The following is a 27,274-nucleotide window of genomic DNA, read 5'->3' as shown; positions in this document are numbered from 1 at the left end:
AGGATGACCTTGAACTTCTAAGCCTTCTGAATTTTCAAATGTGTTCCACCATCTCTGGTTTTATCCAGAGTTATCTAAGACCTAAAACTGCAGTTTCATGTTTTTGGAGAGTTATCTGTTACTGATCATGAAAACAAAACAAATAGCAAATTTGAAAGAATTTCAGTGAGATAATTTTACAGTGAAATCCATTCATACTACCTGGATTTTATTAACCTTTAAAAAAGAATCTGTCTGTCTGTCTCTCTGTCTCTTTCTACTTCTCTCTCTCTCTCTCTCTCTGTCTCTCTCTCTCGTGTGTGTGTGTGTGTGTGTGTGTGTGTGTGTGTGTGTGTGTGTGTGTGTGTGTTTGGTGCTCATGTGCAACTTTCTGTGGAGGCCAGAAGAGGTCACTGGATCCTTTGGACCTGGTTACAGGCAGTTGTGAATCATCCAGTCTCTGTGCTGGGAAATGAACTCAGGTCCTCTGCAAGATCAGGGAGTACTTCACTGCAGAGCTATTTCTCCATACCTAGGTTTTATTCACTTTTTACTCCATTACTTTCACATAATTGTCTGTCAAGCCATCCCTTTATCAATCTGTTAATTCATTTAATATTGATGAATTTTAAATTCCAGGCATCAGAGAGTTTCCCCTAAATTCTTTAATATGTATATTAACAACTGGAGTTCAATATAATATTTATTCATATTAATATATGAATTTTTCATACATGAACTGTGAAAATATGTTTTGTATTGGTATATTTTAACAAATACATATTCAGGGCTAAATTAAACTGTAGTGATGGTTTAAAGCATTAGCATAACTCCAGAGAGCTTTGTTCCCCTCTCCAAATAATTCCTGCTCCCACCTCCTCCAAAAGAGATTGTTTATCTCATTTTCTGCACCATGAGCTAGTTTTTCCTTTTCTAGAATTTTAACAGAGGGAATCATATTGTATATTTTCATTGTTGTTAGATTTCTCACACATGTTTTTGACATTCATGTATATTATATTACTTTTTGTTTTTTAAATACCTTTCACTTTCATAATACACTATAACTTTGATCTGTTATTCTATTTGATTGACATCTAATTTTTTTTTCTTTTAAATTTGGGACTACCACAAATAAGGCTATCATGCCCATTTTCATTAAGTCTTGTGGGTCATGAGTTTTTATTTCTTCCAGGCAAATGTCTGGGATTAAATTGCTGGGTACCAGGGAAAATGTAAATTAAAGTCTTATAACAGGAGGACATTTTTTACATTGTTTGGGTTGTTTTACATTTTTTCCAGAAATGAATGAGAGTTCCAGTTACTCCATAATTTTGTCAACATTTGATTTTGTCATTACTTAAATTTTAGCCATTCTGGTGAGCCTGAGGTAAGATATTATTGTGCCTCCCCATTCAAACTGACGAATAATTTTGAATACTTAATGCTCCTGTTTGGCACTCATGTAGTTTCGCTTTTTCGAGTTGTTTTCAGAACCTTTTATTGGGCCAGTCAGATGGCTTCCTGGTTAAAAGCACTTGCCATCCAAGCTTAACAAACTGGGTTCAGTCCCCAGAAGTCTGCAGTAGAAGAAGAGAACGAACTCCTGAGCTCCGCCTCTAACCTCTGCATGTACTATTGTGGGTGGTGTGCCTGTATCATGAACAATCACACACACACACACACACACACACACACACACCTGATAATATTAAATAAAGAAGAAAGTTTTATGGATGGGAATGGTGGTGCATGCCTATAATCCCAGCACTAAAGTGGCAAGGGTCAGTGGATCTATGAGTTCAAGGCCAGCTTGGTCTATATAATGAGTTCTAGGCCATCCAGGGCTACACAATGAAACTGTCTCAAAAAAAAAAAAAAAAAAAAAGAGAGAGAGAGAGAGAGGCCAGAGGATCAGAAGTCAGTTCGAGGCCAGCAAGAGCTAAACAGGACTCTTATCTCCAAAACAAAACAAACAAAAAACCCAGAAACAACTTTGAAAATTTCTATTTATTTTTTGTTTGTATTTTGAAATGTAATTTGTAGTGTCTTTTTACATTCTAGGTCAACTATGCAATAATTTGTTCCTGTGTGGCTATCATTCAGAAAACATGGTTATTATGAAATCTGCCCAGAGTGAATCACACGCTGATATTTTTAATTGCGTTTAAGTGTATGATGAAATAGCTACACTGGTAATTGTAGCCCATTGGATAGTACAGGCCTGCGTATTTGTCTTTCAGGGGCATGATTGTGAATATTTTCTTCCAGTCTGGGGCTTGGCTATTTGTGTTCCTTAAAAATTTATTTTAAAAAAACCTTACTTGTGTGTGCAAGTGTGCACACGTGTGTGTGTGTGTGTGTGTGTGTGTGTGTGTGTGAGCTCTTGCACACACCCACCTACATGAGTGTGTGTGTAAAACGTGCAAGTAGGAACCCTCTGAGGATGGAGGCTACTGGATCTCTTGATACTGGAGTTAACTCTGAGCCATTTCTTCAGGCCCTTGTATTCTTTTAGTTTGTTTTTGAGACAGGGTTTCTCTGTGTAGCCTGGGCTGTCCTGGAACTCACTCTGTAGACCAGGCTGGCCTCAACCTCGCTGTGATTCACTGCCTCTGCCTCCCAAGTGCTGGGACTAGAGGTGTGTGATAGCACACCCAGATCCTCTTTGTATTCTTTTGTTCATTTTTTAGAGACAGGGTTTCTTACTTTCACGCCAGAAGAGGGCACCAGATCTCATTATAGATGGTTGTGAGGCAGCATGCGGTTGCTGGGAACTGAACTCAGGACCTCTGCAAGAACAGACAGTGCTCTTAACCTCTGTGCCATCTAGCCAGCCCCCTATTTGTATTCTTAATGGACAAATTTCATGAGCAGAAGTTTCAAGTTTTGATTCAGTACTAATTTTTCTGTCTTTCTTTAATTGTTATGTTCTGTGACATACAAATTTCTTGTTGCTACTAAGTCAGGAGTAAATCTTCCTATTTCACTGGTTTTCAAGACTGTTATTTTAAATGCTATAAGTCCTTTAAATTCTGTATGAGTTCTCCATAAATTGCTAAAATCAGGATTGAGGTTTTTTGTGTTTATAGATATGATTATTAAAATGTGAGATATTTTTAGAATGAACTTGTTTGCTGTGTGTCATTGTGGTCTCCCCCTTACTTTGAGAGGTTCTTTCACTGCCTTGGCTAGACCAGCCGTGGAAGGAGTGGTTACTCCTGCCTCCACCGGTGCTGGGTATCAGGGTGCAGGTCCCCCGGCGTGTGCAGGGAGCATTTTCCCCTCTGAGTCATCATCCCAGCTTACTGTTTTGTATCACAGTTCATCATCAAGGACAGTCAGAGACAAAACTCAAATAGAAACCCTAAAGGCAGGAGCTGAGGCAGAGTCTGGGAAGGAGTGCTGCTGACTGGCTTGCTCCTCTGGGCTTGCTCAGTCTGCTTTTTGACAGTACCCAGGCCCAACAACCAACACAATGGGCTGGGCCCTCCCCTATCAATCACTAATTTAGAAAATGCTCTACAGGCTTGCCCACAGCCCCATCTTATGGAAGAAGTTTCTCAATTGAGGACCCCTCCTCTCAGATGACCCTAGCTTGTGTCAAGTTGACGTAGACTAGACAGCACACTTGCTGTTTATACACTAACATTTTTGAGGACCTTTCATACTGCTTTTTACAATGGCATGTTAATCCCAACAACAGTGCTCAGTGAGCTCTCTTTTCCTCACATCCTTGCTAGAATTTATTTTTAGCAGTTTTGAAAATAGCAATTTTTAATGTAGCTCATTGTGACTTTAATTTGTGTTTCCCTGAAGATTAGCAATGTTGACTATTTTATTTTGGTTTTTCGAGATAGAGTTTCTCTTTGTAGCCTTGACTGTCCTGAAACTCACTCTGTAGACCAGGCTGTCCTTGAACTCAGAGATCAGCCTGCTGCTACCTCCCTGAGTGCTGGGATTACAGGCTTGCGCCACCATGCTCAGCTATGTTGGCTACTTTTAAAAATATATTTCTGGCAATTTGTATGTTTTCTTTTGAGAAGCGTTTGTTTAGATCTAGTGCACATTTTTAAATTATTTATTTGATTTTAGTGGCAAGGCCTTATACACCCCAGGCTGGCTTTGAACTCACTGTCTATCAGTGATGATTAATCTTGGTTGTCACCTTGACTGGATCAGAAGTCAATTAAAAGGTGCCATGAGTACTCTTGTCTCGAACTTTCTTCATCGGATTATTTAAAGTGGGAAGACTCACCCTAAGTGTGTCTTTGGCTATGTGTCTCACCTGCTAATGGAAGCCCAGGTGAAATGAAATGGAAGCTTTGTTTCCGTTTGCCCTCACTGTTGACACGTTTATTGATCCTGTGGCTTCTGTATCCTTTACAGCGTCCTCAGCCTTCCCACATGGCTCCCAGGAGTCCTTCAGGCCTTCTGTGACACTGTTGGACTGTTGAGGCCTCCAGTCTTGACTCAACAACTACCGGGTTCTTGCCCTCTCCCACATAAGGCAGCCTCTGTTGGACTAGCCAGACCATATCATATAAGCCAATCTAATAAACCTCACATTAAAATTTTATCAATTTTATTTTATTTTTAATTTATTTTTATTGACTACAGTTTGTTCACTTTGTATCCCAGCTATAGCCCCCTCCCTCACCTCCTCTCAATCCCACTCTCCCTCCCTCATCTCCTCCCATGCCCCTCTCCAAGCCCACTGATAAAGGAGGCCCTCCTCCCCTTCCATCTGACCCTAGCTTATCAGGTCTCATCAGGACTGGCTGCATTGTCTTTTTCCGTGGCCTGGTAAGGTTGCTCCCCTCTCAGCAGGAGGTGATCAAAGAGCCAGCCACTGAGTTCATGTCAGAGACAGTCCCTGTTCCTCTTACTAGGGAACCCACTTGGAGACTGAGCTGACATAGGCTATATCTGTGCAGGGGTTGTAGGTTATCTCCATGCATGGTCCTTGGTTAGAGTATCAGTCTCAGAAAAGACCTTGTGCCCAGATTTTTTGGTTCTGTTGCTCTCCTTGTGGAGCTCTAGTCCCCTTCAGGTCTTTCTATCTCCCCCTTCTTTCATAAGATTTCCTGCACTCTGCCCAAAGTTTGGCTATGTGTCTCAGCATCTGCTTTGATACCCTGCTGGGTAGAGTATTTCAGAAGCCCTCTGTAGTAGGCTCCTGTCCTGTTCCCTGTTTTATCCCTCTTCTCATGTCCATCCCATTTGCCTTTCTGAGTGAGGATTGATCGTCTTACCCCAGGGTCCTCCTTCTTGCTTAGCTTCATACTAGATTTTAGTATGATTATCCTATATAATATTAGAGTATATAGAGTGTGTCTTTCTGCTTCTGAGATACTCATTCAGAATGATCTTTTCTAGTTCCCACCATTTGCCTGCAATACTACTGTGTAAATGTACCACAATTTCTGTATCCATCCCTCGGTTGAGGGACATCTGGTAAACCCGCCATTTGATACATGTTCTGTCCTATAGAATATTGACTAACACAGAAGCCAAGGTTGACCTTGAACTCCTAATCTTTCTTTTTCTCCATGTTCTGGGATTACAGGCCTGTATTACTGTGCCTATCTTTTTAATTTATTTTCTTATCGCTTTGTATATTCATTGCAGAATGTCCTGGCTGTTCTTTTGTCAACTTGACACAAGCTAGAGTTATCTAGGAAGAGGACCCTCAACTAAGAGAATGCTTCCATCTGATTGCATGTAGGCAAGTCTGTAGATCATTTTTTAAAATTAGGTTTATGTAGAAGGGATCTGTTCACTGTGGGTGGAACCAGCCCTTGACAGGGGTCCTGAGTTGTATAAGAAAGTGGGCTGAGAAAGCCATGAGGCACAAGCAGTTAGCAGCACTACCATAGCTTCTGATTCAGCGTCCGCCTCCAGGTTTCTGCCCCGAGTTCCTGCCCTGCCCTGCCCTCCTTCAGTGACGGACGGTGGAACTGAATGTTCTGAAATAAACCTTTTTATTCCTGAGTTGCTTTTGGTCATGAAGTTTTATCACAGCAAGAGAAACCCTGACTAAGCAGGTAAGTAATGTGTCTTACTGTGATGGTCTCATGCCTGTACGTGTACCATGGACTTTGGTCTTCTCTTCGCCACTCATTACCCTTTTCTGCCTTCCTTTTCCCCTCCTGTCCTCTTCTTCTCCAATAGTGTTCAAGTTAGTATCAATACATTTTCAAGTTGTGTTAATACTGCTGAAGTTTTATTGGGAGAATCTCATCACTTGCTTTTAAATCTGTTGTTTGTTTATTTTTGCTCTTGAGGTTTCGGAGTTCCTCACGCTTTCTGGATATGCAGTCCTTGTCAGAGTGTGGTTTGTGACTGTTTTCTCTGTCTTCCCACACAGACAATTGCCCCTTTAGTTGTGAATGAGCTGTGAGTTTAATGTGACTTTGCTTTATTTTCTGTACTTGCAGAGTTCTACACAAAAAATTACTATGCCTTAAAAAATAATTTAAGTTTCAGGTCTTATAGCTAAGCCTTCAGGATGTTTTGAGAGTGACATCTGCGTTTACGATCTCATGTAGCCCAGGCTGACCTTGCCCTTGATTTGTGGACGAGGACAGCTTTGAACATAGCGTGTAGTCAAGGATGGCCTTGAACTTCCTCTGCTCCCACCTTCAAAGAGCTGCAGTCACAAGCAAGCGCCATCACTCCTTGTTTGAGACTTGAGTTCTGCAGCTTATGACAGAGAGGGTTTAGTATATTTCCACTGGATGTGGATACCAAATTGCCCTGCTCCTTTATTGAAAAGGCTGTCTATTCTCCAGCGCTTTTAATGCCTTTGTCAAGGATCATTTCGATATAAGTATCTTTGACCGAATCTGGGGTCGTTGGTGCAGACTACTTGGATCACGAAAAGGAAGAATCTAAGTCCTAGAAGACAGAAGAGAAAACATTTCTGAGATAAACTAATTACAATAAATGGGAAAAGCTGTACACAAGATTTGATTTGTGTCCTATTTAACCACGGCGTTTTGTTCCCTTCTGGTCAAAACCTTTTCTAAACTACTTACGCTGGTCTTTCTCAAAATTACTTTAAGAGCAGCCAGCCACACAAACTTGCTCTCTCGCCTCTCATGTTTATTGAATGTAAGAGGAGAAATCTATATTTAGCTGAATACCTTTTTCTTGTATGGAGTGGTAAATGTATAGAGTGACTTGTGTAGAGTCTTAGCAATACCAACAGGCTTTCCAGCCTCTTTGTGTCACTGATAACTTCACTGTGTAATACTGGTCCAGTGGCTAAGATGTTAACCTGTCGGGAACTCCTGAGCCCTTACAATATGTTAAGCACTGTGGTATGAATAGATGGAACAAATTATCACTATAATACTCTCTAGCCATCCAATACCACAGAGTCCTTTGTAAGACACAATTAGAAAATAGCAAGAGTAGTATGTAACAAAGTTCAAAATTGGATAGAATTAAGGGTGAATTATTTGAATGATTATATTACAGAAATAATATTGTACATCATTTCAAATCAAATAAGCTTGGCTGTATGATGACAATATTGACTTGTGACTGAAAATCCACTGTATAAGATAGGGACTAACAAATTAACTTAAATGTGCAAATTAAAGCAGTCAGATGATACTTAAGTTTATGCTTAATTATGGAAATGTTAAAGGCTATGACAGAAGGTGAAAAGCAGTAACTGATGAAAAAACCAGAGAAGTATTTTTGGGAATAGAAACACTGGAGACAGAATTTCCAAAAATGTTAAAGTTAGAAAGGGCATAAAAATTACAAACTACCACAATCAGGACATAAGCAACATTTTAATGAACATTTGAATACCTTATAAATTAAAACCCAATTCCAACGCAGTTCAAAGGAAGGCCGTTAAACATGCTTATGAGCCTCTGAAATAAATTGCTGTTATCCAAAGCTAATAAAACCCAAATTTACGCCAGTGCTTCGAAGTGGAAACTTGCACTGCATTAGACAGAAGAGCAGGTATCCAGATTTCATTTTGTGGAGACAGAGTTCTTTCTCCTCAGTGCTTTTCTGATGGTGGCCTCTCCGCATGGACCACCATTTCCCAGCAGCATGGATTCATCTGTATGTTGTCCTAAAAATGTTAGCTAGCTACTCCGATCCTTAAAAATAGACTCTCAAGAATTGCCCTCAGGGGCTGGGGTGATGGCTCAGCGAACCAGGGAACCTATTAACATGAGAACCCGAGTTTGATTTCTCAGCACTCACATAGACGTTGGGCACAGCTATGCATGGCTGTTACCCACGTGCTGGGCTTATCTCAGAGGCTCACTGGCCAGCCAGTCCAGCCAAAACAGTGCCCTTCAGGTTCAGTGAGAAACAGTGTTGCAAGGGACTAAAACAGTGAGAACAAATGTCCTATGGTCTCCACGTGTGCATGTGTATACACACTTACACACACACACTGCCTTACTGATCTTATAGCATGAATAAACTTGAGTATATGTAACCTTATTTGGTTATTATATTTCATTTCAACTTAAAGAAAATGATTTGTGAAGATTATGGACCAGTGAACTTTTTAGCAGGTATTATTAGGAATAGGTTCTGCCGAGTCCTCCTCAGCACTGCATTGTGTTATCTTCAATAATCCTAGCAGGCCTCACTCTGTCCTTCCACAGGTGGAGATAACTGTGTGACACATGCAAAACATGGTCGAGTGAATGGGATCATAAGAACAACCTTCCATTATCTAGACTGACAGACACGCATGATCCTGTTACTTAGATGTCATTGGGAAATCTTTACTTGTATTATTTTTATTTATATATTAATTGTAAAACTTTTGTTTTTATAAATTTTGAAGTAACTGTTCAAGTTTTCACTATTTTTATGTTTTATGAGTGTTTTACCTGCATGTGTGTATGAGCACCATGTGCATGCAGGGCCAGCATCGGCCAGAAGACGGTGCCAGAGCCCGAGGAGCCGGAATCAGCAGTCGGCTGTGACCCACCATGTGGGTGCTTCATGGTGGAGAGAGTCTTCAGCTCACCACTTCCACGTCGCTATTCTATAGCGGATAATAAATATGTATACATTCTATAATACACACCAATATTATATATAAATAAAATAGAATGTATGAGGCTTGATAATTAATATAAAGTGGAAGAATTAACAGAAGCTCTGCTACTACTTCTGAGTATGTGACCCTCTCAGTGTGGGTTTGTGCTACATAAAGGATTTAAGTCCTTAACAAAACATGTGTTTTAAAAAATGACATTTTTTTCTTGCAAAGTTTCAAAAATAATTATTCACAGGAAACTATACCTTGGCTAAAATCTTGTTCTATTGCTATGAAGAGACACCATGACCAGGGGAGCTCTTATAAAGGAAAGCATTTAATTGGGGGATTACTTACAGTTTCAGAAGCTTAGTCCATTATCATCACGTCAGAGAGCATGGTGTCATGCCTGGTGCAGGAGCAGTAGCTGAGGCCAACCCGAAGCACACGCCTCCAGTAAGGCCACACCTCCTAATCCTTCTAATTCTTTTAAACTGTTCCACTTTCCTGGTGACTGAGCATGGAAATGTTTGAGCCTGTGGGCGGCCATTCTTGTTCAAATCACCACACTGGGTATTAGGCATTTATTGCTGCAGAACAACTCACCACACATTTAGTGGATTAAAACACTTATTCTCACAGACTTCGTAGGTCAGGAGACTGGTTTCAGCTTAGCTGAGACCCTCATGATTTCTCTCACACAAGGCTCCTATCAGGGTCGGTCAGCCAGTGCTGCAGTTTGAAATCAGTTTGAAATCTGAAGGTTCCTGCTTCAGTCTCATGGGATAGTTGGCAGAACTCAGTGCCTTAGAGCTGGTTAGATTGAAGCCTTAACTCTTTGCTGCCCAGGCGGCTCTTCCTTGCTACCTGGGTTTTTCCACAGTGTAGCTTGCTTTATATAAGCTAGTGGGCCATCTCCCAGCAAGAAAGAAATTGTAGGCTTGTCTATTAAAACTGCAGGAGAGAGCTGTCAGCTGTGAGGCAAGTCCTGAATCCTGCTCATTCTTATTGTAGGCAGTTACACAAAGGTAAGGATAACAAAGACAGGCATTACTGAGGCCATTTTATAGTCTGCTGGAAAACTTCTGATTGACTTGATACGTATGCTAACTTGTCTAAAATTTAGCTTCCTGGCAACATGTCAAATCCAGAGAAGTCTATAATCAGCAGGAATTAATGGCAATGCATCAATACTGTGAAAATCATGATGAAAACGACATTGAATGGGAACTTCACAATGAAGGCCATCAGGACTAGGACCCATGCATCGTTGTGACGTCTGGAAGACTGTGAGTGAACAGTTAACCTATGCCTCAAGGTTCAAGATACATGTCAAGAGGAAGTGCACATTTCCACCAACCTGTTGACTCATTCTCTCCCTTCCCCTCACTGATCTTGGTTCTATGGGTCCTGTTTCTCCTCAGCTTGATTCTTCTCAACCTTTCATAGCTGACATTAGTTCCTACTCTTTCTACCTTCTCTGAAACGCTGACTCAGACAATTGGAGCCTGATTTGCAACTCTAACACTCCAAAAAAAAAAAAAATGCCCTTCTTCTATTGCATTTTCTGAGTTACCATGCAGATCATAAACAAGCTCAAGCTGCCAGACTGTACTGTTGTGTTTTTCCTTCAATTCTAACAACTACAAAAAGAGAAAGCACTACACCAGACCTTGGCAAAACATCAGAGCCACATTTAGAAAGTCATTAAAGAAAAATACAATGCTTTAAAAGAGTACACCATGTGTGAGTTTCATTAGCAAATGTTGCTGCATTTGTTACACTGGTAACTGAAATCTTCTAGAAATGGCATGTCAGTGAACACATTGCCAGCACATTCCTCTGCAAAAATTGCCTCTATTAAAGAGTAAATTTTGTATGTGGTTAGGCAATTGCAAAGAAGATTAAATATGTAATTGTATAATAAAGTCTTTACTTTCATTAATTGGCAAAATCTTTGTAGAGTATCTGAGGCTATTTTTGTTTTTCTGTGTGTGTCCTTAACAAGGGCAAGATACCAGCTATCAAAATACATAAAGAAACTGCATGTGGTGGGACACATCGTTAATCCCAGTGGGAGGCAGAGGCAGGTGGATCTGAGTTTGAGGCCAGCCTGGTCTACAAAGTGAGTCCAGAACAGCCAAGGCTACAGAGAAACCTTGTTTCTGAAAACAAAACAAAACAAAACAAAACAAAACAAAACAAAACAAAACAAAAAACAATGTAATCCTGAAGACTGGTATTTCTTTTCTATTACTCTAAATTAGAATATGTAATGTATTTTGAGAGATTATTGTGGTGTATAGGGATTATTCACCCTTTTAAATATATCAAATAAAGTGTGGCTATATTGCATTTATATATCTAGGTTACAATATCTTTGCGAATGGTAAATAAGTCCCAAGAAGAAAGGGTTAATAAATGCAACAACTAAATTGGGTACTAGAACACCGAACACCTACAGATATCATCCCAGCCTCACGACTGTAAAGGGCATCACGCTTTCTGTCAGCAGTGCGAAGCAGACAAAACTATGGAAAGTAAACTCCACATTTGCTGACATGAAGATTTGTCATCTTGATGGGCCCTGCTTTGTCATTGTCCTTGGTATGCCCTCTAGAATGAGACAGAATTCTCTTCTGAATACACAATGAAGAAGGTTTTTAGACAAAATCTGTAGACATTCTAATCTCTAAGAAAGAACGAATAGGAAGGGCTGGGATAAAAAAAATAAATGTTCAGTACTAAAGGAAACAAAAGAGGAAAAGCATGGCCATTCTGAGGTCCTGTGCATAGCAGTATTTGCCCTGAGTGACAGACCATTCTTCCAAATTCTGATTGGATGGTTTCTGTTTTAAGAAAGGCTCAACTTTGAAGCTTTAAACACAACACATAGCATAATATTCAGCCCTACAGCAAGGCTGTGACCTTTGTCCAAGGATTTACTTTAGTCTCAGAAATCAGATTCAAATGCCAAATCAACTCTGATTTATCCAGCTTCAGATATTTGCATTAAAAAAAACATCTTGTCACATTTTTTGAGGCAGATTTAGTAATCTGAATGCATATTTTCAGAAATCAAGCTAGCCTAATTACATTTTTTTAAATTTTTTAATGAATAGAATTGGGAAGCTAGGGACACCTCGTGTGAACTGAGGTGTTGGAAGGCCAGCAAAGTTGATAGGGAAAAATCTACAAACTTTCTGGGCCAGATTTTCCACAGAGGAACAGGCTCATTGGAAAGACAGTTATTAAAACAGAATTCCTCTAGATTTTATTGTGTAAATCTGTAATTAGATGTAGCTAACCAGTTTTATGCTCAGAGTCACGAACAAAGATGTTTGGAAACAAATTACACGTAGGCAAAGCGGAGTCAGTTAACAAAGGCACAGTGCAGGACAAGGACAAGGACACCGGACAGGCCCTTGGATGTGGCACTTTGGTTTTGGTGAGCATTATAGGTAGGATTAGAATCTCTCATTTTACATGCATATGAAAGATATGCATGTAAACCGATGGAACTGGCAGTAGTTTCTGGGCTCAATAGAGACAGGAAACTGTCTTTGACTTTCTATTCTTTTGTTGTTGTCTGAGGCACAGTCTCAGATAGCTCAGGATAGCCTTCAACTCTCTCTGTAGCTAAGGGTGACCTTGAGCTCTTGATCCTCCTGATTGCTCCTCTTGAGTGTGTGATGCTTTATGATGCGTTATTCTTTCCTACAGAGCTAATCAAGGGAGTGAAGAGCAGGGTCTCAGCTGTCACTCAGGCACACCTAAGCTTGCAGACAGGAATGAGGCAAATTCCTCCTCTATGTAAGTGCCTGAACTTTCTGTGAGTTTTTGGTCTCTTAAAAAGAATTCCTTTCTTTAAAGGGGTAGGGGACAGTACCAGCCTAGAAGGTTCAATTATTTCCTTCCTGGAAAGCAATGTAAGATATTGCCATAGGTACAGGCTAGAGGTCATTCTGAAGACTACTCTCTTGTGATCAGAATTTATTTTTTTGTAATGAATTTCTGTCAAAACCATGGAAGCTTAAATCTTGTGCTGTATAGGTTCTGTGTGAGTAGTAGTTAAAGTCAGGGCGTCTCTGTAAGGTGCAGATGTTAACATGACGTGGCGAACTCTTCCGTTCATCCTACGGAAATCTCACTTACCTAATCATGCCTGTCTCTGCCAAGCACACTTTGAGGTCTCTTCAGGATAGGCTTGCCTTCAGCTGGCTGACAGAGCAGCGCAATGGCGGGACACGGGGTTTGTTTGCCTGACAGGGCGGTTGCACTTTTGAACTCATGGCAGCTGTAACCACCAGCACAAAGCCTACGCAGCTTTGCTTGCCTCAGCATCCTGTCGCAGCCAAGGAAAGAGCTCAGTTCTCCCTGAGGATTATACAGTTAGTCATGGTTTAGGGGAAGGGAGGGACAGTTTCTTCAGTGGCATAGCCACTTGTGAAGTGTCTATGCTTCTATAAAGATTCCCAATGAAAGTCATTGGGTCATCAAAAAGAAAAAGAAAAAAAAAAAAAGAGCATGAAAGTAGATGGTGAAGTAGTTCCAAAAATCAAAGAGATGAGTGGGAATGCATGGGGACAAGCGGGATAAAGGAATGAGGGTAAATATGATCAAAATAAGTTTTATCTGTATGCAAATCCCATAGTGAAAATCATTATATGTAATTAATATGTGTTAATGAAAACACAAAAGAAGAATTTGTTTTCCTGCCCTACCTCTATTTCATTATCCTAAGATAAGGGCTTTTGCCACTGTGTCTGTATCTTGCTGTTCAAGATGATTGCCACCTCACCAGGTAAAATATTCATGAACAACCATAGTTCGTTCTACCAGAAAAGCAAATGCTTTCCCAGAAGCCTCCATAGAATGTTCTTGGACTCATCAGGTAGATTTGTGCCCAGGAGACTGGGCAGTGAGTAAACGTCTTTCCAGCTGCACAGTTGAATGTAGCAAGGATGGGTAGCTATTTCCTCTGGTGTGCACATGGCAGCACTGGCTTGAAGGAGGGCAGCAGCTGTCGCCTGCAGAAGACCCTCACTCTGTCTGCTTTCCCAGGATCCCTCTGCCTTCGCCTTTCTGGGATTTCTGCTACCTAGAGGCAAACAACTGAGTGGAGTGATACTTCAGGGTGCTCAGCTGTCAGCAGGTTACCCCGGAGCTTCCCAGTGTGGCTGCTTGGGAGTCCTCTAGACTCTTTGGCTCACCAAACTGGACGTAGGTGGAACTCTTTGTCTGAGGGTGTCTTCTGTATACACAGTGAATGGATAGATGTTTATTTATTTCTCCCCTGAAAGCCATAGGAAAATCAAGACTATGAAAACACCCTGTTTTCTCCTACCTCTTTTCCCCCCCTCCATATTCTGAGGACGTTTCTAGAACAGAAACTGATTTAGTTTACTTACTGTTCTTCTCTGGTCACCTTCTCCAATGCTTTACTCTAGATTAGATGTCAAAAGATGTCAAAATGCAAAATAGATACTTTTGCATTTGAAGAGGGGTCATGTGATCTTGTTCCATTTAGTTTAGGGTGCAAAGTGCCTGTGTGTGAGCGTGTGTGCATGACACACACACACACACACACACATACACACACACACACACACACACGACTTCTTTTCCTAAGTAAAAGGTAGAGTCTCATTGAGGAAACTTCACCTCTGTCATGCTTTTCTTTCCCTTTATGAAATAGTCTTGATTCCTGCAGGCACCGCAGCCGCTCTGAAGTTTTAGGGATGCAAGTGAAGACAGCAGAGTGACATCACTAAAAGAATTAGTTTAGTATATGATGACACTGTAGATCCATCTCCCCTGAACTTTTCAGATAGAATAAGTATGCTCCTATCTGCTTAATATTACTGTAGAGTGTTCTGCCTCTTTCAACCAAATGTAACCCAATGAAGGCAAGAAGTCTCAGTTTTTTGTGATCATTTAGGTTTTTCAAATCTGTTGTTTTTGCTAGCGCTGTTCCCATTCAAAGGTAGGGAATTATTTTTTTCTCTTACGTTTTGCTGAGTCAGAAAATGATGTCATATACTTTATCCAGACTGAGGAAGGCCTGTATGAAGTAGAATTACACAGAGAAGAATTCTGATATAAAAAGGTGTCTCACCATAGTTTCAAGCAGATAATGATCTACCCAAAGAAGGCTGAGACCCAGAGACAATTTACTCGGTGGATGATGGATGAGAATATATCTTATGGATATGAGGTCAGAAAGTAAAGCTGCACCTCCTTATAGGCCGGAGCTGGAGGGCCCATAGGAACCTTTTCAGCGCTTCTCTCCCCCTCTGTCTGTCATGACCTCTGCCTATAACGCGGGTGATGTGTTCTCCTTCTATGATTGCCGATTGCCGATTGCCGGTGGCTCTTACTGCTGCTTGAGCATGCAGCAGAAAAGTCATTTAAGCTCTCACAGGCAAATTTAAACTGAAAAACATTTCTTTGAGTTTTCAAGTTCTCTGGGAGAAAACTCTTGATTGGTCCAAGCTTTTTTTTCCCATCAGTCTTTCAACAAGGTATTGTTATGGAAATTGGGCCAAACAACTTGGCTTTCTTAGGCAAATATTTTGAGAAGGGAGCGTGGGTATGCCTGAAAGGAACAGCGGCTGTGGTAGAAGAAGCAATAATGTCTCCTTTCCTCTTCTGGAGATTTACTAAGCTGAACAGTAATGCATTAATGCCATTTTGTTTAAGTATATCATGTACTTTCATTCACTTCCCAGAACCCTCTCACATTTTCCCTTTCCTCTCCTGCTAGTCCTATTGTCTTCCTCAGCATTCTCCTATGTTCATGCCGTATATTTGGTTCCATCCTTATAACGGTATTTCTAAAACATGAATCTCATGTTCCAGTCCCACTTAAAACCTATTTATCTCATCCGTGTTGCAGGCCTTTCATTCCAGCACTCAGGAGGGAGAGGCAGGTAGATCTCTGAGTTGGAGGCCAGCCTAGTCTAAAGGATGAATTCCAGACATCCGGAGCTACACAGAGAAACCCTGTCTTGAAACCCAAACCAAACGAAATCAAACTCCAAAAGTGCACCCCCTCCAAAACCCACCATCACCAAAAAACCCTGTTTATCTGTCCATTTATATCCCTTTAGTCACTCTATCCTTAAAAAATTGCTAAGATTATTTGTAATTCTTGCTTTTGGTTTGTTTTATGACTTTTATTTTATTTATTTACTAGGAAGACTACTACTACTATTATCATTTTTTCTGAGACAGAGTTTCTCTGTGTAGCCTTGGCTGTCCTGGGCTCACTTTGTAGACCAGGCTGGCCTTGGTTGCTGGGAATTGAACTCAGGACCTTTGGAAGAGCAGCCAGTGCTCTCAACCCCTGAGCCATCTCTCCAGCCCTGTCTTTTATGTTTAACTGACATAATAACTATAAATTTTTGTGGGTGTGCATTGGCAGTTCTTATCAGCCCATTTGCTGTGTTTGTACAACAACCCTAAAGCCATTTTCCCAGCTCGCTGCCACTCAGGATTCACTGCAGTTGTGTCCTCATCCAGGACATCTCCTAACTGACTAGGGGCCTCTTGCAGTGCTCAGCACTTTTCTCTTATACGTATCATACCATAATCGTTGCTCTTTGTTTGCTCTGGACTATATCTTTTAGGGGAGATGTTATATTTGGTGCAATGTAGGACACTGTAAGACTAGTGTATTCGGCACACAGGGGTTGCTTATAAGTAAGCATTTGATACTGAACAGATTATAGTGACAGTTTACAGTTTATTTTTTTGTTATTTTTTTAAAATTTTTTATTTTTTATATTAATCATAGGTTTACTTTGTATCCCAGCCGTAGCCCCCTCCTTCATTCCCTCCCAATCCCACCCTCCCTTCCTCGTCTTCTCCCTGCCCCTTTCCTAGTCCACTAACATCAGAGGACCTTCTCCCCCTCCATCTGACCCTAGCTTATCAAGTCTCCTCAGGACTGGCTGTAATGTCTTCTTCTGTGGCCTAGACAGGCTGCTCTTCCCTCGTGGGAGGGGAGTGGAAGAGCTCGTTATTGAGTTTATGTCAGAAACAGTCCCTGTTCCCCTTATTCGAGAACCTATTTGGACACTGAGCTACCATGGGCTATATCCGAGCAGGGGTTCTAGGTTATATCCAAACATGGTCCTTGGTTGGAGGAACAGTCTCGTAAAAGACCCCTGTGCCCTGGTATACTTGTCCTTGTGGCTCTCCTGTACTCTCCAGATCTTACTAACACCCCTTCTTTCATATGATTCCCTGCACTCTGCTGATGGTTTTGGTTATGAGTCTTAGTATCTGCTTTGATACACTGCTAGGTAGAGTCTTTCAGAAGCCGTCTGTGGTAGGCTCCTGTCCTGTTTCTTGTTTTCTCCTACATCCAATGTCCATCCCATTTGTCTTTCTAAGTGAGGATTGGTCATCTTACCCCGAGTCCTCTTTCTTGTTTATCTTCTTTAGGTGTATATATTTCAGTATATTTGTCCTATCTTATAGGTTTATATAAGTGAGTGTATACAATGTGTGTCTTTCTGCTTTTGGGATACCTCACTCAGGATTTTCGTTTCTAGGTCCCACCATTTGCCTGCAAATTTCACAATTTCCTCATGTTTAATCGCTGAGTAGTATTCCATTGTGTAAAAGTACCACAATTTCTGTATCCATTCCTCAACTGAGGGGCATCTGGGTTGTTTCCAGGTTCTGGCTATTACGAATAAAGCTGCTATAAACATGGTTGAGCAAATGTCCTTGTTGTGTACTTGAGAATCTTTTGGATATATGCCTAGGAGTGGTATAGCTGGATCTTGAGGAAGCACTATTCCTAGTTGTCTGAGAAAGCACCAGATTGATTTCCAAAGTGGTTGTACAAGTTTGCATTCCCACCAGCAATGGAGGACGGTTCCCCTTTCTCCGCATCCTCTCCAGCATGTGTTGTCACTTGAGTTTTTGATCTTAGCCATTCTGATGGGTGTAAGGTGAAATCTCAGGGTCATTTTGATTTTCATCTTCCTGAAGGCTAAGGACGTTGAGCATTTCTTTAAGTGTTTCTCTGCCATTCTATATCCTCTACAGAAAGTTCTCTATTTAACTCCAAACCCCATTTTTAATTGGATTACTTGATTTGTTGCTTTTTAACTTCTTGAGTTCTTTATATATACTGGATATTAGCCTTCTGTCAGATAAAGGGTTGGTGAAGATCCTTTCCCAATCTGTAGGCTGTCGTTTTGTTTTGATGACAGTGTCTTTTGCTTTACACAAGCTTTTCAGTTTCATGAGGTCCCATTTATTTATTGTTGCTCTTAGAGCCTGTGCTGTTGGTGTTCTGTTCAGGAAGTAGTTAGTCTCCTGTGCCGATGAGTTCTAGGGTCGTCCCTACTTTTTCCTCTAACCGATTTAATGTGTCTGGTTTTATGTTGAGGTCTTTGATCCCCTTGAACTTTAGTTTTGTGCAGGGTGATAGGTATGGATCTATTTTCATTTTTCTTCATGTAGACATCCAGTTGGACCAGCACCATTTGTTGAAGATGCTGTCTTTTTTCCATTGAATGGTTTTGGCTTCTTTGTCAAAAATCAAGTATTCATAGATATGTGGGTTTGTTTCTGGGTCTTCTATTTGGTTCCATTGATCCTCCTTTCTGTTTCTATGCCAATACCATACAGTTTTTATTACTATTGCTCTGTAGTACAGCTTGAGATCAGGGATGGAGATACCTCCAGATGCTCTGTTGTTGTACAGGATTGTTTTGGAAATTCTGGGTTTTTTGTTTCTCCATATGAATTTGAGAATTTTTCTTTCAAGGTCTGTAAAGAATTGTTTTGGTATTTTGATGGGAATGGCATTGAATCTGTAGATTGCTTTTGGCAGGATGGCCATTTTCACAATGTTAATCCTACCAATCCATGAGCATGGGAGATCTTTCCATCTTCTGATATCTTCTTCAATTTCTTTCTTCAGAGACTTGAAGTTTTTCTCAAAGAGGTTTTCACTTGCTTGGTTAGAGTCACTCCAAGGTACTTTATGTTATTAGTTGCTATTGTGAAGGGTGTTGTTTCCCTTATTTCTTTCTCGGCCCTTTTGTCTTTGGTATACAGGAGGGCTTCTGATTTTTTTGAGTTGATTTTGTATACAGTTTATTTTTAAGCTGATTTTTGCTTATCATTTATGAAAACTGAGCTGGGAACTAATCTAAAATCATTTGAGAAAACATGCCGCAAAAGAACATGTAAGAGAAGGCAAGCCAAAAGAGTCATGGCAGGAGGAAGGCAGAGAGCACCAAACAAAAAGGGCAGGAGTTTGAGGGGGAGTAAGTAAGAACCGGAGGCTTTTTCAAAGCTTAAGAAATGGAATGCACTTCTCTAGAAATATTTAATCCTTAAGGCAATTCTTTGATGTTGTTATGCCTAGAATAAAGATATTAAGATTAAGAATTAGATCAGAGAAAAACAAACTGATTTTTAATCTTTGATATGACAAATACAAATAAGCGAATGAAATAAATGAAAACCCTCCCTAGAAAGTCTTCTGGAGATTATTGAAGGCAAAGTGTAGCCATTCCTCTGGCCATCTTTGATTGGGTCTAGTGTGTGGATAAGTTTGTGAGTTATTTTTCTCAAAGTTATTTTTCTCTCTTTCATCTGTCTTAGACATAGTGATGAGTCTCTAAATCTACATGTACACAGTCTTACTTCCACCAGGATAAATCCCACCCCCTCCCTTCCTCAAGCTCCGTTTTCACTCCATTCCCCTTGCAAATGATTGAACCCAGGGCCTCTCATATGCTACACAAACTCGATATCGCTAGCCCAGCCCTGAAGTTCCTTCTCATCATCTTTTATTCATCCTATCTTCTGATTTAGCTAAACTTTTTTGAATCTAGTAAAGCATCCTCATGTCCTTTGTGAACCGTCAGCAAGACAAGCACAAAGCGGTGGCTAGCTTAGCACGGTGTCGTACTGCAGGGCACACGCAGTGGGTGTGTGGTGTAAAAATCTTAACAGTGGCATTGTTGAAGTGACCATATATAGTATGAGGCATGCAGAAACTTCAACAGTGGCAGCATTTAAATGACACATCCAGTACTATGCAATAAGGAAAACTTAAATCTTCAAGTTCCAGCAATTCTCTTTTCTGTTAAGATGGGATAAATCTTACTAAAATTTCTAAATCTCAGCTTTTAAATCAGTAAAAAGAGGATTGGCGATGTAGCTTTTTGGTAGCGTGCTTGCCTAGTGTGACCGAAACCCTGGATTCATCCTCTCAGCGTAAAGCCACCCTCCAAACATCCAAAAAAAAAAAAAATCTAATAAGTCTTCTTGTTCACTATGGAAGGATAAAATAAAATGTTATACTTGAAAAGGCGTTGGTAATATCTGGTCAGAAGCTGCAAAAATGTTTGTAGTTGGTGACAATCAGAATTAAAACAGAGTTCCTGAGCTGAAGAAGCACCCATCCGGCTCGTCTCCAGGCAGGGGACGCTATGGGTTGCCACGTGACGTCATTACTCCGCGCCCGGCGCGAAGCGCTTCCACCGGGCCCGGGAAAAGCTGCGCGCCATGGGGACCTGGCGGCGTTTGTTGCTCTGTGGCCGGGCGTCACTCCGGGGTGGTGGCGGGGCCTCCGTCCCGCCCCTGGGCTGCCGAGCTGTGGGTTGTGGGCTCCAGGTGCGTGCCGAGCGGGCGGGGGTGGTGCGGGCCGGACCGCAGGCGCCTGCGCGTTCCTGCCAGCGGGCCCTCCAGGGGGTGGCTGGGGCTTGTGGTCCCCAGACTCTCCTGAGCATGGACGTGGCGTGCACACTTCTCTCTTGCCTGGAGGTTATTAGTGAATAGGTGAAAGAGAAGGGAAGTATGTGGAGAGCTTACCTCAGGAAAAAGGCCACTTCACATTTTTTAACATCCTCACCTATCCTGGCAGACAAATTTCAGTTTAAACAATTTATCTTTGCAGTTCACATTAACACTCAATAAATAGCACTTAAAGGATAAATCGGTGGCGACGAACAAACAGATTTAGAAAAGAAAACCCTGTTAAAACCCAAACTCTGGATTGTTTTCACTTTTAGAGCATAGCATCCAGTACCGAGGATGATTGATTGAAATCACTTTTTTTTTTTTTTAAGTTATTAGGCGCCGAGAGTGAGGCCTTGAAACAAAGAAGAACACAAATCATGTCCCGAGGACTTCCGAAGCAGAAGCCCATAGCAGGTGTTAGAGAAGTTATTGTTGTGGCGTCTGGAAAGGGTGGCGTTGGAAAGTCCACCACCGCAGGTACTGGAAGGTGTTCTTTCCTGAGGAAGGGTTGTGCGGAACTGTCAGATGGGCCGTGAAGGATCACGTTTCAGGCTTAGAATTTGTCACGTTTCTGACTTGCAGTTCCTTGGCATTAGGATTTGGTAACGGGTAGGATCCGAACCAAACACGATTCCAGATTGTCTACTCAATAGAGCAAGAAGTTAGCCTGTCTTACCGGTATTTTGTGCACTTGGCTGGGAATCTGAGACAACCTCTTTCAGATGATGACAGGCAAATTGAACTAACCACGTAGCCCAGTGTCTTCCACGGAAGTGCTCAGTAGTTGGCTGCTGATACTTTTAAAATCTAGTCATTGTATACTAAATTATTTGTTTGTTTCCAGTCTATCAGTGGACATATAGCTGTATACTTGCAACGAAAATACCTGTTATTGTGTTTGTTTTCTGCTTAATCACACTATTTGCACCATTTATAAAGTCACCAAAAGCTAATCTTTGAAAACACTTGATTAAGTTTAACATTGTTTTAGTTTTTTAAAATATCTAGTGTTTTGGTGTGTGTGTGTGGGTGTGGGTGTTTATATGTATGTGTGTTCCTATGTTTAGGTACATGTGTGTGGAGGCGGAGGGTAACATTGTCCTTATTTATTCTCTTTTTCTTTCTTTCTTTTTAAAGATTCATTTATTATGTATACACCATTCTGCCTGCATGTACACCTGCAAGTCAGTTGAGGGCACCAGATCTCACTATAGATGGTTGTAAGCCACCATGTGGTTGCTAGGAACTCAGGACCTTTGGAAGAGCAACCAGTGCCCTTAACCACCGAGCCATCTCTCCAGCCCAAACAGGCTCTCTCTCATTTTCAAAGATTTATTTATTTACTTTATGTATATAATATAATAATGCTCTATCTGCATGTACACCTGCACATCAGAAGAGGGCATCAGATCACATTATGGCTGATTGTGAGCCATGATGTGGTTTCTGGGAATTGAACTAGGACCCCTGGAAGAGCAGCCATTGCTCTTAACCCCTGAGCCACTCCTCCAGCCCTCCCCATGTTTCTTCCACGGCTAACTAGCCATCGAGCTCCTCGGGCCTGCCTGTCCTTCCCGTTCTTCCCTGTGCTGTAGTCACACTCAGGTCCTCATGCCTGCTTGACAAGTCATTACCTATGTGGTGGCATCTCCCCGCCAGGTCATCTAGTCTTCGTATGCTCTACGTCAGCACATTAGTCGATGGGGAATCTTTTTCGTGCTCCTTTTTGGTGATTGCAATTTGTCAATAAGATGATATTTTAGCACCAAATATTACAGGTTCTAAAATAGAATTAACACTCTAGACTAATAGTTATTTCCAAGAGAAATCTTTTATTTCTAAAGAAATGGCAATGAATAATAATGTGAGAATTCAAAATTAACTTGTCATATATTAGTAGATTTATAAGTACCATGCCCTAGATTAAAACTTTATATACAATATTCTTTTAATCCTCACAGCAGTTATAAAAGTAGGAGATACCTTTTTTTTTATAGAGGAGGAAGCAGACAGATAACATAGTAGCCAGGGAAGCAGTGATGGAAGGGGGCAGAGCTGGGTTTGCTAGGTCTGCTTTGCAGTTTATGCTTGCAGCCACTTTCCTGATAGTACTGACAGCGTTGTTCTGCAAGGAAATGGGACTCAGACTGTGGAAAAAGGGCAGTATGAGAACCTGTTTATTTATCAGTCTTGCAAATACAGTACTGTAGGCTCTATGTTCTCAACTCTAGCCTGGCTGCAGAGCTGGCCGCCTGTGTTTTGGGGGATAGTGCTCTCGTCCTCTTGTGTTTAGCATCACTGGCATGGGCGGCTTGGCTACTGTACTCTGCCCCCCACCATCTATCTTCTCCCTTCTGTACAGTGTCCTAGCTTTTTGTATGCTTGTATATGTGTGGGTTATGTACTCTGATACCTGTAACAGCATTTATTTTAAGGAGAAAAATGGGCTCTATTACTTATCAAATAATTAATTTTTAAGAATAAAACTTGAAAGTAAACTACATATATTCATTAACATTACTTTAAGAAAAACTAAGTGAAACATTTGAACAAAATTGTAGCAGACTATAATGAGCTATTTAAAGTGTTCAGAATGGGACAAGCATCTTTTGGTAGTTGCAAAGTTATTTTCTTTTTTGTTCTTCGCCGCATGCTTGTGCCCCACAAGTGAGGGAAATGTTGAAAGGTAAGTTAATTTTCACAGAAGGAGAGTTACTAAACTGACTTCTTTCTGTTTCTTTTAGTGAACCTTGCTCTTGCGCTGGCAGCGAATGATTCGGTAGGTATTCATCTTTAGAAATACTAATGCATTACAATGCTTTTAAGGCAGTGATGTAATGTTGCCTGAAGCTGTAGTCTAGTTCAGTCAGCTGCACATTTTTAAGGGACTAACAATCCTGCCATTAGTACTGCTCCATTTAGTAACAGCGGTGCTGCAATTAAATGTTGACCATGTAGCCCGTAATGGGCTTTCAAGTTCTTGCACAGATGCCATTTTTCTAAAATACTTATTGTTATAGTCTATATCTGCGCTAGTAATGTTCTGCGTCCATCTCTTTTTGAGGCTAGTGCCGTAGTATGAATCCCAGGCGTGTCTAGATCTTAACTTTGTAGCCCAAGCTAACTCAGAGCCTGTCTGCTTCAGCTTCCAAGATCCTAAGTTTACAGGCACGTGCTCCTATGCCTGCTTCAGTGGAAATAAGTTTCAACTTATTTAACTTGATAAGAAAAGTTAAAAATATATAAAAGTAGTGTTATTCCTTTGGAACAGAATTTGAATAAAATATGTGGATAATATAGGATTGAAGGATTGTCCATTTTCTCTTTTGTACTACATGATTAACTGTAGAATAGTTTTGTAAGCATTTGTTCAGCTTTTCGTCTCTTCATATAAAGATAAATCTACATGTTCATGCATATTTTGTGACAGTCCTCATCCTTTTTTTCTTTTTAAAATATTCATAGTTTATTTCTTTGTGCATTTGTATGAGTTCATGTGTCCAGAAGCCTGAGGAGGCCAGATCCCTGGAATTGGAGTTGCATACAGCTGTGAGCTGCCATGTTGGCTCTGTGAACAGAGCTTTTGTCCTCTGCAAAAGCAGCAGTTCCCTTAACTGCTGAGCTATTCCTTCAGCCATGTACCTCATCCTTTTGGCTGCTGCTTTCATGATTGATTACTTTTCTTTTGAGTGAGTTTTTAGGTTGTTTCTTGCTTTTCCACACTTACTCCAGTTAAAGGACAATAGGATTTATTTTTCCCTATGGGGTTGAGTCTAGGATTTTTACATTCTAGGCTGGTTCTCTACCATGGATCTCCCTAGCCTACTCCAATGGAGTTTTTTTTTTTTTTTTTTACTTTTTATTAAAAAATTGTAAATAGCAGTTTTTATTATATTCTTTCCCCTCCCTGAATTGCTCTCAGATTCTCCCCATCTCCCTACCTACTTAACTCCATGTTCTCTCTGAAAAAACAAAGCAGGAAAAATAAAACAAAGCCATGACACTCTGCTGAGGAAAGCTGATTTTCTTGTTTGCAGCAGGCATGAGTGGCAGAATGTGTCTTGGTAAGGGGTGGGCGTTTGTGTCCACTTCCCCTTCTCAGTACTGGTATTTTGTCTGTTTTCAACTAGTACAGGATCTTTTTGAGCATTAGCCCTGTTGTATTGGGAATGCTATTTCCTTGGAGTCATTAAAGGAATGGCTCTGGTTCTTAGAATCTTTCTGCCTGCTACTGTATAGATCCCTGAATCTTAAGGGAAAGGGTTTGATGAAGACATCCCAGTTTTGGCTGAATATTCCAAATTCTCTCACTGCACTTTATCCAATTGTGGGTCTCTGTGCTAATTCTCATCTATTGCAAGAAGAAGCTTCTCTGATGAGGGTTGAGCGATGCATTCATTTATGGGTATAGCAATACATCCTTAGGAGTTATTTTATTGCTGTGTTTCTGTAGCAGAATAATAGTATTGGGTTTTTCTTTAGGTCTGTGACCCATATAGTCTCAGGTTCTTGGCCACCCTAGCAGGGTCAGGTGTAGATACATCTCATGGAGTGGGCCTTAAATCCAATCAAAAAGTGGTTGGCAACTGCCATAATATCTATGCCTCTATTGCATTAATACATCTTCAGGCAGGAGCAGGTCTCAGGATTTATAGCTGTGTGAAATTTGTGATTACTTTTCTTCTCTGATAGCATGCAAATTAGTTTCTAGCACCATGAACTCTAGTCAGGAGCTGTGAAGTTTCTATTTGGCACTAACTCTATTTCTCTATGTTCAATGACATAATAACTGTTGTCTTGGCAATAGGTCTTTACCATCAGGTAGTGGACACTAACTAGTAGCCTTGGCAATAGCCTGAGTTGTTTGTAGGTGTGTCTGTGGGACATCTTTGGCCAACTACTCAACAAGATGTTACCCATTCCTGAACTGTAGGTGGCATAAGATGTTTAGTTGGGATATTGCCTCTCACATTATATTTAAATTATTTATCATTTAAATTACTTAAATTCTATTTATATAAATATATATATTAGGAAGCTTCTCTGGTAATAGGTTTCCATATGATTTTTCAAATATTTAGGTTGGTTCCTTCTTTGTCACTTATTCTAATCAAAGTACAGTGGGATTTCATTCTGGGACTGGGAGATTGAATGTAGGACCTTATGCATTCTAGGCCTGCCCCTGCTGCTCTACCACTGAGCCACCTCCCAAGCTCACTACAATGACATCAGGTTTTTTAAAAGAATTTTTTAAAATTGTATTTACTATTACTGTGTATGTATGTTTGGGAATGTGTGGGCAGATACATGCATACAGTGTGGAGGTCAAAGGCTTGGGAACTGGGTTCCTTCCACCTTGTTTTTGAGGCAGGGCTTCCTTTTTTTTTTTTTTTTTTTTCTCCATGCTACGCTGCTGCATGCTTCAGGCTAGCTGGCGTGCAGCTCTGGGGGATTTTCTTGTTCTTTCCTCCCATCTTGCAGTGGGCATCCGGGCTTACAGATGCATCCCACCATCTGGGTGTCTCCTGTGCGTCCTGGGTCACACTCAGGCTGCGGGGCCCGTGGGGCAAGTGCTCTTTGAACCACTTTGATGGCCCTCCAATGGCAGTCTTACATTGTGTACGTACTTACTAAGCAAGTTATATATGTGTTCTCTAGGAAATGTGCTCTGTCTTTTATTTTAGCTGTAGTTTGTAAGCGTACACATGTTCTCACATTTGATGGGTATTATCTGTTTTCTTAGATAGTAAAAAATGAAAATGAACACTGGACATATTATGTAATCCTATAAGTAATTAGTTAATAACACACATGTATTTCACAATTTAATTTCTCTTTCATATATATGAAATGTGTGTTTTGTATGGTTTCTTATTTTCAACTTACTAGTTTTTAAAAATGTTCTAGCATATTTCATTTTATATATTAAATACATATATAAATAAATATGTGACTATATAAAGTATAAATTTATATATATACATATATAATATATGAAATACAGTTAAGAATTATTAATGTGTATAGTTGTGGCCATATTTTTCACTTATTTTCTGTCATGCACTTTTAGTTTTCTATGGACAGCACATATGGAAAAATGACATTGTTATGTCTGTAACTGTACTGCTGAGACAGGGATCCAGAATTTGCTAGAATGCAGAGCTAGGCATGTTCATGTCTCAAGATTTTGGCCTTCGTTTCTGAAAATGTGAGGATATTACACATTCAGGATATTTGCTTGTCAGCTTCATTCACTATAGAACCAAGTATTGGAACTGGATGTGTAGAGGAAAGTTGTGGTTTCTTAAAAGTTGTGCTCCTACACTAAGGGAATCCTCCCATGAAGCCAAAATAGAAAACCCGTTTCCTTACAGCTCTTTCTTTGTGAGGGACACACTTTCTTGATTCTCACTTATCTTGTCTTTTTTTTGAATTTCTTTTTTGTTTTTCTGGATATATCCTCGAGTTCTGTGGTTTGGTGGGCAG

The 27,274-nt window shown here is 40.6% G+C and overlaps 1 protein-coding gene across 2 annotated transcripts in view; it reads left to right on the top strand.

Moving 5' to 3' along the window:
- Nucleotides 1–20,523: 20,523 nt before the first annotated feature.
- The window catches only part of Nubpl (NUBP iron-sulfur cluster assembly factor, mitochondrial), a 198,857-nt gene continuing 192,106 nt past the window's right edge, over nt 20,524–27,274 (top strand). Inside the window, exons 1-3 of one of the 2 annotated variants that reach the window (XM_055608620.1) lie at nt 20,524–20,662; nt 21,118–21,265; nt 23,533–23,567. In XM_055608620.1, coding sequence (XP_055464595.1) covers nt 20,555–20,662; nt 21,118–21,265; nt 23,533–23,567 — 291 coding nt within the window. In that variant the 5' untranslated portion in view covers nt 20,524–20,554. Of the gene's footprint in view, nt 20,663–20,800; nt 20,813–21,117; nt 21,266–23,532; nt 23,568–27,274 lie in introns of those variants that run through there. The other variant, XM_055608621.1, reaches the window with a different exon arrangement.

Source organism: Psammomys obesus, unplaced genomic scaffold, assembly GCF_907164565.1.
Source record: "Psammomys obesus unplaced genomic scaffold, mPsaObe1.curated_primary_1811, whole genome shotgun sequence".
Lineage (NCBI taxonomy): Eukaryota > Metazoa > Chordata > Mammalia > Rodentia > Muridae > Psammomys > Psammomys obesus.
The sequence above is the reverse complement of the archived record's forward strand: the minus strand, read 5'-3'. Positions and strand labels throughout refer to the sequence as shown.